The 14,249-nt window shown below is 44.7% G+C and overlaps 1 protein-coding gene across 1 annotated transcript in view; it reads right to left on the bottom strand.

Annotated features, from left to right (window-relative positions):
- hmcn2 (hemicentin 2) overlaps positions 1 to 13,640 on the bottom strand; it is a 50,095-nt gene extending 36,455 nt beyond the window's left edge. Inside the window, exons 1-16 of the mRNA XM_074670582.1 lie at positions 13,382 to 13,640; positions 11,741 to 11,811; positions 11,228 to 11,386; positions 10,137 to 10,259; positions 6,476 to 6,647; positions 6,025 to 6,131; positions 5,813 to 5,933; positions 5,460 to 5,723; positions 5,203 to 5,347; positions 4,644 to 4,765; positions 4,182 to 4,454; positions 3,610 to 3,751; positions 3,161 to 3,288; positions 1,168 to 1,281; positions 915 to 1,073; positions 641 to 829 (exon numbers count right to left, since the gene is read on the bottom strand). Of these exons, the coding sequence (XP_074526683.1) occupies positions 641 to 829; positions 915 to 1,073; positions 1,168 to 1,281; positions 3,161 to 3,288; positions 3,610 to 3,751; positions 4,182 to 4,454; positions 4,644 to 4,765; positions 5,203 to 5,347; positions 5,460 to 5,723; positions 5,813 to 5,933; positions 6,025 to 6,131; positions 6,476 to 6,647; positions 10,137 to 10,259; positions 11,228 to 11,386; positions 11,741 to 11,811; positions 13,382 to 13,640 (2,548 nt within the window). The remainder of the gene's footprint in view (positions 1 to 640; positions 830 to 914; positions 1,074 to 1,167; positions 1,282 to 3,160; positions 3,289 to 3,609; positions 3,752 to 4,181; positions 4,455 to 4,643; positions 4,766 to 5,202; positions 5,348 to 5,459; positions 5,724 to 5,812; positions 5,934 to 6,024; positions 6,132 to 6,475; positions 6,648 to 10,136; positions 10,260 to 11,227; positions 11,387 to 11,740; positions 11,812 to 13,381) is intronic.
- Between the last annotated feature and the right edge of the window lie 609 nt (positions 13,641 to 14,249).

Below are 14,249 nucleotides of genomic sequence, written 5' to 3'. Positions count from 1 at the left end.
TTAGCATCTGTGTCTGCCTCCAACCCTCTCCTCAGCCTGTATGTTGATGTTTTGGTTGTTTTGGGACACTTCCTGGCAGAGATTTTGCGTGGTTACCTCAGCCAATCAAAGCGCCCCCAGCTACGATAGTGGACATAACACAAAGTGAAATGAAACACCAAACAGATGAAGCTTTTTCCTAAACGAGGGTGAAGCTTGGCTTGACTTTCACTCGCTTTCAGGGACTTGGAGAGCAGCTTGGGATGAAGAGTAACACAAATTGGCTGTCTACTGAACGGGTAATTGTCAAATACCCGTGATTAGCTTGTGCTAACATGCCAAGTCAGGTGCACGGCTCATAAATCTCTCCCACGTAGAAACGCGATGCTGCAGGTGGTTGCTCGGCTAGTGAGTGTGTTCACGTAGCTTTGGTCAGAGGCTGTGGGTGTGCGTTGCAGCTGGCACTGAGCCAAGGAGGAGAGGCCCAATTTGAATGTTGTGTTTACTAACATGTAACAAAAAAACCTGCAGACTCTACCTTGAATATAACAAAGTATCATCACTGATTTCAATCATGCTATTTAGTGCAAGGCAACTCTTGGTTTGTTATAGTCCACACTGCCCCATTTGTTGCTGTGATCATGTTTCCTGAATAACTCACTCTGGATCAGAAGATGTCCATTCTCCAGATGCTTTGTTCTGCCGTCTGTCCACGTGGGAATCTGTCTGCCATCCTGTCTGCGCCAGGTTACTGTTGGCTGTGGGACACCCCGGGCAGTGCAGGGGAGGGTGATGTTCTCTCCAACGCTAGCTGTCACATCAACCGGTGCCTCAGAGAACAATGGGCCCGCTGTTGGAGGGGAGAGTGGATTTTCCTTTGAGAGGAGGTTGGAGAGAAAAATAAACTTTGTGTGGATCATAGGCTGTAGTCTCACCTCCAACTTCCAGACTGACAGTGCCAGCTGAGGTTCCAGCAGAGCTGCTGGCCACACAGCTGTACTGACCAGCGTCGACCTCTTGCACTCCTCGAATGTGCAGGGTGCCACGGTGTACGTCCTGCTCAACAAAAGGAGCAGAGCCCACCTCAAGCTCCCCTGGGGAAAAACAAGTAAAACAAACCCTTTAGTCTCTGATTGAATGTTGTTTTTGCACAAATTTATTTTAACACTGTTTTTGACCTCAACATACCTTTGAACCAGTGGACAAGAGGAGGAGGAGTGCCTGTGGCTTTACACTCCAGAGTGGCATCACCGCCGACAGACACAAGAATGACCTGCTGTGCCACAATTATTCTGGGCTTCTCTGGAGGAAAGAAGGGAACAAAGTTTTACTATATACAAAAGCAAAAGGAAAGTAGTGTAAAATGAAACCAGGACAGGCTGCAGAAAGACCTGAGGTGTACTTGTAAAAGCTTCCATTTTACACACACTGAGTCCCAACAGAGCAGCATGGATGCTTTGGGAGCAGGAAGACAGCTGAGCTAAGAAGACGAGATGTTCTACCTAACAGGGCTCGAGCTGCCTTGACAGATCTGTGTAGTTAAAAATGACATTCAGAGAAAAATGTGTTTTATAACCAGCATGCCCCGGGAAGAGGCTGCCACGGTCCGTCAGTACTGAGGTTTCTGTCAACCACAGACTGACAAGCTTTGACTGAAATCTCATATCTACAACTGTCAACACTAAACAAAACAACTATGAAAATATTCAGTTGAGTGAAAAAGGGCAACATACGGCTAGACTATAGTCTGTGCTGTACTCAGAGCTGCAGCATCACTCAGATGTCAACAGATTACAGCTAATACTTCTGAGAAAAAGTCAAACACACTAAATAGGGTCCGGTTATCTCAAGTATCAAAGTCAGCGCCAACAAGAGATCTCAAAAGTAATTAAAGCCTTAATGATCAATACCAATCCTTAGATTTATACCTCAGGCAAGCCTTGGTGCTGTATTTAAACTCTCTAGAACATATGGTCTGAAGTACATGGCACATTGTGAACTGAGGCATATCAAATTCATTAGTTGGGCTAGTAAGGCGGCCCAATCTGGGTTAGGATGAGGGCAGTAAGTCAGGCACAGGGCACCAAATCCTATGATTATATCAAAGGTGTGTTTGAGACCTTAAATGAAGTCAACCAGCCAGTGTGTCTGCCCTCGCAACCTTTTCCTAGCCAGGTGTGACTGTAGGCAGGAGCATTGATGTTTACGAAGATAGATTTGAACCTTTTTACTCAAACACAGGACTCGAGCCAATTCATTGAGCTGATGCTAAATTCACTGAAGTGATCCGGGTCAGGGACACTAAAATTGAACAGACATGTTTACGTTTCACTCACGAGCCTCAGGAATGCAGTTTCATTGATAATGTAAAACTCAGGACAGGATGATGAACATCTCATGAGCTTCAGGTGAAGGAAATGTAGACTTTCTTTTTTGCTGCATCATGTGGTTGTATTTCAAACTGTGTTGGTAATGGATAGCTAAGTTTATATTCATACCTTGGAGCATCATGGTTTTACAGATAGTTAAATTTGGGGTTATAGAAAAAACTAGTCGTTTGTGAGCATCTGTGTCATTTTCTGCTCGTGTTTGAAAGAGTGTGCATGGAGAGCTTCATGAACCAGAATCCAGCTTTTTGGCCTGTGGAGGGCTCGGATGACACAAGTGTGTGTGGAGATGGAGGTGGAGGTGGCCTTGTTGTCTGTTATTCTTTGTGCTGCCCTATTACAAGTAGTGTTATGATGTAAAGAATCGAGGAAATGAGCTGATTCAGGAAAAAAATGTAAAAATGTAATCCTAATATGACTGAGCACTGCTGCATTTACGTGTGTGTAAAAAGCAAAGGGGTCAAAGTTGTGAACCCTTATTTTTCTCTTGCTGTTTCTCTAATGCACCCTCTAAATACTAGGGAAGTACTGTGCCACTGACTTTAGACCATAGAACAACTTTTCCTGGTTTATGGTATACTCCCTGCCTCCTCCAGATAACATGTCACCTTTGCAACTGACTACATCTTATTTTAATACTGATGCACCCATGGGTGCTGAAGTGGATGGAACTTGACTTGTTCTTAAACATCATACTGGCTGTACTTTTACTGGGCGTAAAAGTAAAATTTGCACCAAGAAGAACAAACAACAAGAACAAAACTTTCAGAAATGCGTTGAGCCCTTTGACTTACCTGCAAAAGTTAGTGACACAGACTTGGAGGCAGTCCCAGCCTCATTGGTTGCTAAACATGTGTAGTTCCCAGCATCCTCTGGGAGGGCCTCTTTGATAGTGAGAACTCCATACTGGCTAAGGCTGAGCCTATATCATGTAATCAAGACAAAACATGTTAGTTAACTTCACTTGACGACATGTACAGATGTAAAATGATGAATACAGATGTGAACAGGAAATTCCTCTCTAAACTTCCTGATATACCATGGAACCATGAGACGTTTTCCTCTGAATATGTATTTAACACAGGCATATAAACGATTTGTGGTTTGGAAACTTTATACATCATTACATGTAAATCAACGATGCAAACAAGATGTGGCCGTTGAAAATGCAGTTGAAGTGGAATGTAATGACTCTTGTAGTCCACTGTGCCAGAGGTGTTGAGTGGGCTGAGAGTTCCCGTACCTCGGCCGATTAGAGAGGAACATGTTTCCACGGCTCCAGAATAGCTGGGGAGGGGGAGAGCCGGACGCCGAGCAGACGAGGCGGATCTCTTCCCCCCGGGAGAAAGCCTGACTCTGGGGGTGAACTTCCACAGAAGGAGCCTCTACAATTGAAGTCAAACAGAGGCATTACGCTGACGATGACTCAAGACCTTGTCATCACTGCATGAAGTCATCTTTAAGTTTCTCTACCACTGGTTTAACAACAGTAAACAACCCTGGGCTCCAGTTCCATTAACGAGCACACGTCTGACATCATGGCTGAGGATTCAAAGTGATGAAATGTTTTATATTTATTTGACTGTTTTGAAATTCATTACAAACATCTGAGTGAGTACCCGTAATAGAAGCCACATTTCTCAACATGAGTCTATCCGTGCTGCTGAGAAACATTTTCTGACGAAAAGTGTCTCAATCTGACTGAGGAAGTTAAGCCAATAATGGAAAACAGATGATAGGGGCTAAGAGCAGCCATGAGGCCCCCGTGTGTTAAGTGTATAAGCAGATGACCTGCAGGCTACCGTCTTACCGTACCTGGGACATGAAGCCCTACAGTGATCCGGCTGTCCCCGTGGGCGTTGGTGGCCACACAGCGGTACTCCCCAGCATCCTGAGCTCTCACTGGGCTGATCTGCAGGGACGAGTCAGCCAGCAGCTTCACTCTCCCTGCGCGGGCTCTGATGACACGACCTGCTCGGTACCAGGTCAGGTTGTGGCGCATTGAGCCTTCCACCTGGCAGGAGAGCAAGGCCACGCCGCCAACAGAGGAAGTCACATTAACTGCTGGCTTCAGGACTGGAGGAGGCTCTGTTTCAGGAGGAATTACAGTCAAACATCCACCTGCTTTTATCACTGATAAGCAAACAGCAAAGTGTTTCATAGAAGTGTTTCTGCTTTGTGTGATGTTTTAGACAAAGAAAGTATCTGGTGCTTTTTTTCGCGATGTATATATTGAGAAACAGTGCATGCTTGTATGGTTAAATGTCGTGCACATACCTCTAACAGTCAATTGTGTTAAGGCACGTCCTTGTCCAGCGGTGCTCTGGGCTATACACTCGTACAGGCCTTCGTCCTCAGCTGACACATGGGAAATCTCCCATGATGCTATGGCAGAGTTTCTGATGCAAAGACACACTTGGTTCACTGGTTTTTGTGTGTGTGTGTGTGACAATAACAAGATCCTTTCGAACGTCACATTCAATTAGCATCTCTGCGGCACACTGGGAGTAGTTTTCACCGCGGCTTAGCTTCACCTTCTGAATCTAACTAAAAGCAGAGCATCCACTCCGTGAAAGAATGGGCGCTTTGTTAATCCCTCAAAATGACACAATCAAATATGTAATGCTCACAATACAGACTGTGTGTGCTGGTTTCCTGACAGATGAGGCAATAAAGCTAAAAGTAAAGCAGCACTAATGCCTCGCAGACGTGCTTGAGAGTACTGAGTGACCTAATTAGTGTTTTTTCGGCAGTTAATGGGGTTAGGAAGCTGCAGCATCTGAACGAAGCCGAGCCAAATGTCACAGAGTGCTGAACAAATAGAGGAAAGACTTACTGAAAGAACTTCTCCTCTCCCAGCATAATCCCACTTCTGGTGAATCTAAGCCTGTAGGGAATGTCACTCTCCACCGAGCAGCCAATCACAGCGGGCTGCATGTAGTAGCCCTTCACCACATCAGGCATACTTACAACTGGAGGATCTACATGAGGGAGGAAGCAAAGGTTAGAGGTCATGGGAGAGATTGATGAGGTGTGAGGGACACTGCCGTGTGGATTGCTGGGATGTGTCTGCTGGGAGGGGGGTTGTCTCGCCTGGAACGATGTTGGTGTAGGAGACACTGGACAGCCTCTGGAAGCGGTAGCCCTCCTCGTCTTTTCCTGTCACCTTGATGAAAAAGCTTTGGGAGGGTGCGCGGAACTCCGGGAGCCTCCACAGCCCCTGTTGGCCGAGGTCAGGGGGCACAGGCACGTTGATGGTGCGTAAGGAGCGGCCTGAGCCTGATATGAGCTCCACATGGTTCAGCTGTCCTGGAGGTTTCAGGTTTGTACATTTCAGCAACACATGAGCTGGAAGTCCTGAGAGACAAAGGGAGATCATATGAGGTCATCTTCTGCATGTGTTCTCCATCACAGGCTTAAGTAGCTAACAGGAACATGTCTGGCACCTTTTATTGGCCGCTCTCTGGTGTGGTTGAACTCAGTAACTGGTACACTGGAGAAACCTGCGCGGAAGTCTAGATTGCTGACTCCTGTGACCCTGAGGGTGTGGCGCCCACTGCAGCTCGCCTTCAGGGAGAAAGACGTATTCTTCATTCAGAAAAGTGTCTTCAAGCAGTCAAAGAATAAAAATTGAGATACTTTTTTATCAGAGAAGTACCTTTAACTTCCACGCCCCAGGTCTGGGAAACTTTAGGTTAACAACTCTAGCAGAGTTGGGAATGTTCAACAGCTCCTTAAGGCCCTGCTCTTCACCAACTATACGACCTGTGGAAAAAAAACAACAAAATCCAGCTCAAAGAGTGAGTAGTGAGTCTGTCAGATCCCCTTCTTTTGGTGGACTGTCAGCAGTTTAACAAATGAAGGCAGTTTGAAATTACTGTAATACTAATGTGACAAATAAGAGAATTAATGGACATGAATGGACAAATTGGGACTGAAGGAGGAAGCTGTTGGAAACGTGTGTGCTTTACCAAGTGAGTTAAACATCTGTTGTTTCTCTGAAGTTTTGTAGTTTCAGATAAAAGCAGGTTCCTCCTCCTTATAAGTATTTTTAATGAAAAGCCCTCAAAACAAACTAACACTGAAGGACGGATAGGAACGTTTCATACCAAAGGGATCGCTGAGCTCGATTTGCGGTGCTGGTCCACTGAGCGACACAGTGACTTCTCGAAGGCTGGGGTCAAAGGGCACCTCCCACTTGTTTTCCTGGGCACTGTCATGGTTGGAGGAGAGCAGGTGGACCTTCATAGCTTGGACTGTCTCCTCTACCCACTTTAAAACCTAGCAGGGAAAAATAAAACGCTATCACAGAACTGCTACAGAGTGCCCACTGAGGACACAGTCATCTATAGATGAAGCTGGGACCCATCAAACAAAAACTGTCAGGACTACTATTCGACTTGAAAAAGACAGGAAGGACACCACTGTGGCTTTTTTACTGAAACCCCCACCAGCTCCTTCCAGTCCCTGGCAGCAGGCTGTTTTTTTTTGTCTGAATATTCCTTCATCGTGAAACTATTCCTTGGAGGGATTTTGCCTAAACAAAAGAAAAAGTGAAACGGCTCGACTGTCAAGCTGATAACATACAGTTTTCTGCACTCTCAAGCATGTATTCCCAGGGGAGTGTCTCTCACAGTGTCTGTCAGGCAGCAGTTCCCCCCTTGCAGCACAGCTTTTATGAATCATCAGGCGTGTTCCTCTCAACAGAAAGAAGTGCTGCTTTTGTTACAAAATAATACTTAAACTGTATTTTCAACTAAATCAACGAAACTAATACGCAGAAAAGTCTGTCGGCCGCTTTTCTTTTTGAATGGGTAACAATTAAGAAGCCAGATGAGGTTAGACTGTGAGACTGTGTTGGGATTGTGGGAGGCTCACTACTTAAATGAGTCATTCCACCTCTCTGAGTAAAGATTATCCAAAGTCTGACATAATGGGTGACAGTATGATTACATTTAATGGCAAAGAAAATTTCTACTTAGACCGTAATGTCCCTCAGCGGCTTTCTGCAGAAATATCTGGCTGTGTAGAATTTCTGTTTTGACAGGTGCTTGACCTCCTAGATATAACCATTATCAGGCGCTGAGTGTGAACACTGTTTCCCCTTTGTTTCTCCAAATGAAAACAGAAGCAGGGAAGTCTTTGATATTTTGTAGAGTCTCGTTTCAGTGGCCACAAAGGATGAAACGTCTGTCGTCTTCCAAAACCTTAACAAGCAACTGCTGTCTAGTATTTGTTTTGACCTCTTACAGAGACGCATTATGGCTGATCTGTGCCTGCTGTAAAACAGACTGAAAACATTATTTTAGAGGCTGTTTGGATACAGGAAAAAAAGGCAGCATGTTTTAAAACATTAAAGAAAACAAGTACAAACTGAAAACAAGAAGGGCCTCTGATAATTCAATTATCAAACCTCCGCTTTTTGTCTATCAGGTCCACTGGGTGCTGACGGCAGCTGGTTTCTCTTGCAGTTTTACAACTGGAAACAGCTGTAATGTCTGCCACATGTGCAGCCATCACCAGCAGGGCAGGAAACTGCTAAGAGGTGACCTACATCTGCCCCAGGACAGTGTCTATTTCTTATGCAAGAAAGCAGAAAGGAGTGGGCACTGCTCTGCCCTGAGACCTCAGATAAAAGGAAGTAGAGCGCGAAGGATGGGACGACTTGTTGTCCGGGGCCACAGTAGGTCTGGAGGAGCACACTGAGCTCTGCAGCCACTCCCTGTCTCAACCTCTGGGAATGTAGAGGATCTTAAGTCCTGTGAAACCTCATCTGGCGTGTCTCAGCTGAATGGGCTTAAAGAGCTGTTACAGGAAGGACCCCCCTCTGCCAGTCATGGAAGCATAACAGATGAGCCAAAGAAGAAGAAGAAGGGCGAGCACAGGCTTGGATGATTCTGTATTCCGTTCACTCGTCCAGGTACATTACCTGCAAACGATACATACCACTGTGCTGCGGTTAAGCACCACAGCTTGACTCCAGACCTCCCAGTGGGCAGGGGTCAGCTTAGTCCTTAGCCAGTTTTAAACAAGTGTTTGAAGAAAGAGGTCCCGCTACAAATCAAGGTTATTAGAGCAAATCAGTCCCAGATAGACTCCCTGCTCCCTCTCAGTCAGGGTTTCAACACACCTGCTTGGGCTTTGCTTTGGAACAAGTGGCCTATTTTAAGAAAGAAAGTGAAATCACTCCTTGTTTACAGAACAAAAACACTCAAAAATAAATGCTACCTGATTTTCATTTTGTGCCTGGCTACCATTACAATAACCTTAACTCACTACTGAATCTGGGTAATGAGGAAACCAGAAGGGTGATACTCTAGATTGCTCTTCAAGACACTTGAATTGAGCGTACAGTATGTGCAGCCTGCAAGGAACACTCACATAACAACTGGCTCTGTTCTTTCACTGCAAAAACCACCTCTTCATCACATTCTTCTTCAAAGCACTGTGTCTGTCTTAAAGCATACATCACAGCAGTGCATTATCTGCACGCTAACACATCACTGCCCTCATTTTTGATCCACGCTCCAGGCTGCTAGAGACAAGGATGGCATCATAAGCACGGAGGGCGCAGAGCACGGTCCAAGTTCGACAGCACATTAGCTGTTCGCACTCTTGTTAGCAGATCCTCTGGTTGATCATAACCAGAGTGTAAAGAGTGCAATATGCAGAGTTGACAATGAGCTGTTGTGTGAGCACTGGGAGCCAGCTCTCCACAGGGCAGCTGTGTTGGAAGGAGAAAAGCCATGACAGATCATATCCTGGGATTAGAGAGTAAAATAAGCAGTCTGTTTTCACTCCACTCTACCCCTGGAGACCATAATACGAGTTTGTGTATTTGATTCACCCACACTTTATTAAACTGCTATTAAAAGGGAATATTTTGGTTAGATTTGTGGTACTTTGGTACTTCCGAGGTTTTTAAGGATTAAAGGATTTGCATTAATTTAGTAAAAGCATGCCACCCAAGAGCTATAATCACACAGGTCTAAAAAACGACTGGCATACAGTAATTCAGTGGATCCAAGAAAAATATTTTCATTATGCATGTGTTTATGTGTAACAGTACGCTGAGAACATGTTGAAATTCTTCAGGCTACTTTAGCACAAAGCCATCTGGGGTCGAGGTGTGGGGGCTGGAAGGATTTTAGTCTCTTATTCCCTCATTGCTGCAAAAAATGACATTCAAACACTCCTTTAACAGCTGGCAGCGTTATGGAGTGATAATGAACCTCTCTGCCCCGCACACAGGCATCCCATGTTAGCTGCATACAAGCACGAGTTGAGGGGAAACAGACCCACACACACAAACACTTTGGAGTTCAGAGGTTCAGTAGGCCACCAGTGCACAGCTCAGCACTGCCCAGCCATCTCCTGTGCTGACACGCAGGATACCAGTGTCTCCTCCAGAGGAAACTCTGGCTTCTTTTACGTCTGCCTGGGAAGTGAGTCCTGCTGTCTTTGGCTTCTTAGACACAGCTTCTGTTACACGCTGCTTCCGATATAAAAGAGTCACTCAGCCATATCACATAACAGGGAAGTTTAATCTCAGCTCTGGAATCATTTGATTACTCTGAATGAAAGCTCTATTATTAGATCAATGGGTCAAACTTTGTTTCCCTCCTGCTCCTGCTGTTCTCCAATATTACATGATGTAACCCCTCCCTTTGCAATAATACACACCAATGACTTCATTTAATGTATTATGTGTCTAAATAAGGGTTTGCTGAGAGAGCATGTCATTGCAGTGCTATGTTTTCATGCTCTCACCTCATTGACTTGCTGTTTGTCCAGGTGAAAGATTTGCCCAGAAGAAGTGGCGGCTATCTCCTCGTAGGCCCTGTAGCCGGGCTGAGAGCGATCCCCACAGTCCCCAGTCAACACAAACACAACCTGGGAAAGAGGGAGAGTTAAGAGGATTACTACTGTTCAGTGTTTGCTTTCTGCAGATTCGCCTTCAGTTGGCTCTGAGGTGACGCTAATGCTCATTGTCGTGCTTCACGTAGAGGCTGAGAGTGTGCGACTTTGAAGAAAATTTACTCTGCTCAGCAGAGCATCTGGGAACTTTACTGGAATGTAGATCTTCACAGCAAGTCACTGTTAGACTTTTGTTACAGTATGTGACACAAGCAATGATACTTGAAACTTTATGCGGAACAAAAACTGTTCAGAGTTATCGACTGAATCCCTGGTCAAAGTTAGAGAGTACCACAGTCAGTAAATGTATATAGATGTGCATTTTGCTCAGTTGCTGAGACTTCATCTGTAGTTACTCAGACAAATTTTCAATTATTGACGTTTTTGTTCATATAAACATGATTACCAACAGTTGACTACCACTTTGTGTATGTTTATTGTAGGGATGTTCGAATCAATACCACTTTTTTTCAGACCGATACCAGCACGAGTACTCCCTCTGGAGTGCTTACCAGTACTGAGTACTGATACTACTGGCAGATAAAATTTACTCTCTCTGGGTTTACGATTTGTTTTTAATGAATTAACATAGTGCAAAGTAAAACTAACAACTGTCAGAGTTTTAGTGTTTTTCTTCAAGTAAACTTGAAGTGCAAAACAAAACAGTTTAACGGCTAACTCTTCCTGGATCATTCATATTGTCAGAACAGGACCTGATGCACATTTACTGTGGTGTCAAATTGTGGCAATGTAGCACCAACTACTTACTTTATAAAAGATTTTTTGGCCTTAAGTATCGATTGCTGGTAATGGCAGCCTTCACAATTACTGATACCTTGAAATCAGGCTGGTATTGGCCCGATACTGATACCAATACTCGACCATCCCTAGTTTATAGGAGTTAATTGTGGGATTTTCTTACGATTGAGTTTCTGGGACTGTACCTGTGATTGTCGGAGCTGCACCAGCTGCAGGACATCTCGTTTTAAACGAAAGTCTTTTGCTCTTGCGTCAGTGAAAACGTAGATAAAAGATCCAGGCAAAGAAACCTCCAAGGCTTTCTTTATGGCTCCTATGCTCATCTCGGGGCAGTCACCCCCACCCTGGAGAACAAAACCAAAAAGGATCAAACATCTCTTTCATAAGTTATCGTTCAACGCAACTTTGTACTCTAACTGCTGTTAAAACTGCGGTTTGGAGTATTTTACAAATTAGAAGAGACAGCTTTTGGATTATCTAACATGAAATATATAAAAGATAAGGCCTAAGTCATTTTTTAAAGAAGATAAAGGACAAATACTGTAAATAAACATTGATCACAACAGTATAACATTACCCAGAACAACATAGGAGTTTATCACTGTAGCTCTAAATTCTTAGTTATGAGCAGCTGTAGGCAAACATTTTCAAACATTGATGTGTAACTCAATGAACCATCAATCAACCAAAACCTCTACCTGGACAAACAGCTCTTGCAGATCCTGCTGAAACTTCTTTGGGTCGGTGGTGATGGACACAGGACCAATATCTGTAAGATTTAAAACCCACATCATTAAGTTATAGCATATGCCTTGAGATATTAATCCTGGCCAAAAGAGCCTGTAAACTTGTCCATGGATTTTCCCTCAAGTGCAACAACTCTGTTGTAAACCATATTAAGTGTAGTTTAGCACTTGAGCTTTGTAAAGAAGAAAAAGCAGAGACAGCATCAAACTCTCCTGAGCCACATCCTAACTCATCAGAAACACATTGATGTCCTGCAGCTTTTGTGCAACACATGAACATCACACACTACTCAAGGGAAGGCTAGAATGGTGCAACAACAACATCACAATGTTTTACGAGTTTTTTGGGGGGTTTACTGATGATAAAATAATTCTTTTGTGCAGCTGTGTTCAGATTTTTTTTTTCTACTGGGCGACGTCTTTCTGTCCCAAGCAGCAGCAGCAGCAGCAGCAGCAGCAGCAGCAGACCCCTGCATGATGGATAGGAGCCTGTCAGGGCCTGACACTTAGTTGGACGCCTTCAGGGGGCAGTCCACCAAACAGTAAACATTAACCAATACACAGAGAATGCATTGTTTGACTATGGAACACTGCTGTCCATAAACACATGCCTCACATCATTATAGTCATTACGGTGAAGACTTTTATCAGGTCGGGTGGGGCCTTATGATTTCTGTCTATGCTTGTTGTTCCTGCTGTCAGCCACCATCGTGAAGTTTCATTGAGGGATTAATGATACAGAGCTTGCAGACATGTCAACAGATGACTTTTTTCACTTGTTCTCAATCTTTTTTTTTCCATCTTCCAGACTTTCAAGTCCTCATCTCCTCCTCAAGACAGACTATAAAATACTGACAGCACTGTCACGCCTCTTTGTCAGCCGACCCAGCTTCTTTGCAACCCTGGAAGTTTACAAGGTCCCCAAGGGCAGGACGCATTAAACATAAGGCTAAATGTGTTGTGTTAGTGCAGCCCACCCCCCTTTGGCTGGCTGAACAAGGGGCTATGAGGGTTTTCCGGAGGCTTGGATGGAGGGGAGGGTGGGGTGAGTCGGGGATAGGGGGGGTGATTGGGGTAATTACACACAAGCAGACAGCATATGCTTCTCATCAGTGCTCAAACACCCTCCCCCCATTAGAGCACTCTTATTTTCAAGCTGCAGCTTTCCCATATAGGAGGGCAGATGCAGGGGGTGAGGAGCCTTACCTGTCCTGCAGACCCCTCACTCTAAAAGCACAGTCACTCCTGTTTAATGACCTGAATCAGTTTGAGTTGACCAAGATGCACCATATAAAGGATTTCCACTGAAGCACCTGTGAGATAGAATCTGTGACACTGATTCTGAAGTTTGTTGCTGGTCCTTGCAAGTAAATTTTATCTTGAATAAATGTAAATTATCCCCGCTGACAAAATATTCTATTTTGAAAATAAAGCTGGAGAAAACTATAAACAACCTGAAACTGTTTCTGTTTAGTTCAACATGAAATATGTCTGAACTACTTGCTTTACCACATAAAAGAGGAGGAAAGGTGCACATCTGTTTTTTTTTATCTGACCTTTAGTAAAATAAAGTTTGTGAAGTAAAACAAGTACCTGGGTCATGGAAGGGGACCAGGACAAAGTTTTTGATCGGTCTGGTAATCCGGCTGAGGGTCTTCTCCAGGATTCGTGAGGCGCCCTCTATCACCTGTTTCAGATCGTCGTACATGGAGCCGGTAACATCGAACACAAAGGCCAGGGTCGAGGCGCTGTCACCGGATCCATCATCCTCCTCAGCCCGGGGGTCTGCCAAGAGCCTGTGCGCGCTGATGCACAGCGCCAAGACTAGGCACTTTAACAAGAAAGCGGTCATTTTTTTTTATGGATTTACTGCATCTGCCTGCTGGAATGAGGTGAGTCAAATAAAAAAGAACAGGGAAAAGTTCTTAAAAGTTAAGCTCTATAAAAACAAAGTCTGGGACTGCTTCCAGTCGGTAGAAAAGTTGCTTGGAACAATACGGCTCGGCTAAATGACATGAAAATCCAGAGTCAAATACTTCCAGAGGAGTAAGTCCGTGCGTAAAGTTTAGAGGAGCGTGCGGACTGGCTCTGTGTTGGAGAGCCCCTTGAGAGCTGGTGCTCTGACGCTTCAAACGGGGCGGAGATGGGTATTAAAAGGTTCCCGAGACCCGACCTGATTTGTGTGAGTGTGTGTGTGTAAGAGGGAGACTTTGTGTTCCTCGACCCCACTCTGACTTCCAGGCTTTAACCCTCTCCAACACCTCCACCCCCTTCAATCTGATTTTCTCAGTAATCGAGGTGGGCCCCATGAGACACGGTTCTTTGCAGCTTTACGCACACTACCACCAGCAGCAGCAGCGGCAGCGCAATCTGCAGTCTGTATTTTGGACATGCAGAAAACATTGTCTCAGTAACAGCCTAGTTTTTATAAATAGCCGTCGTTTATATTCAGCTGACACCA

This window comes from Halichoeres trimaculatus, unplaced genomic scaffold (assembly GCF_033239565.1).
Source record: "Halichoeres trimaculatus isolate MK-OKI-2021-1 unplaced genomic scaffold, fHalTri1.1 fHalTri1_scaffold_5, whole genome shotgun sequence".
NCBI lineage: Eukaryota > Metazoa > Chordata > Actinopteri > Labriformes > Labridae > Halichoeres > Halichoeres trimaculatus.
The sequence above is the reverse complement of the archived record's forward strand: the minus strand, read 5'-3'. Positions and strand labels throughout refer to the sequence as shown.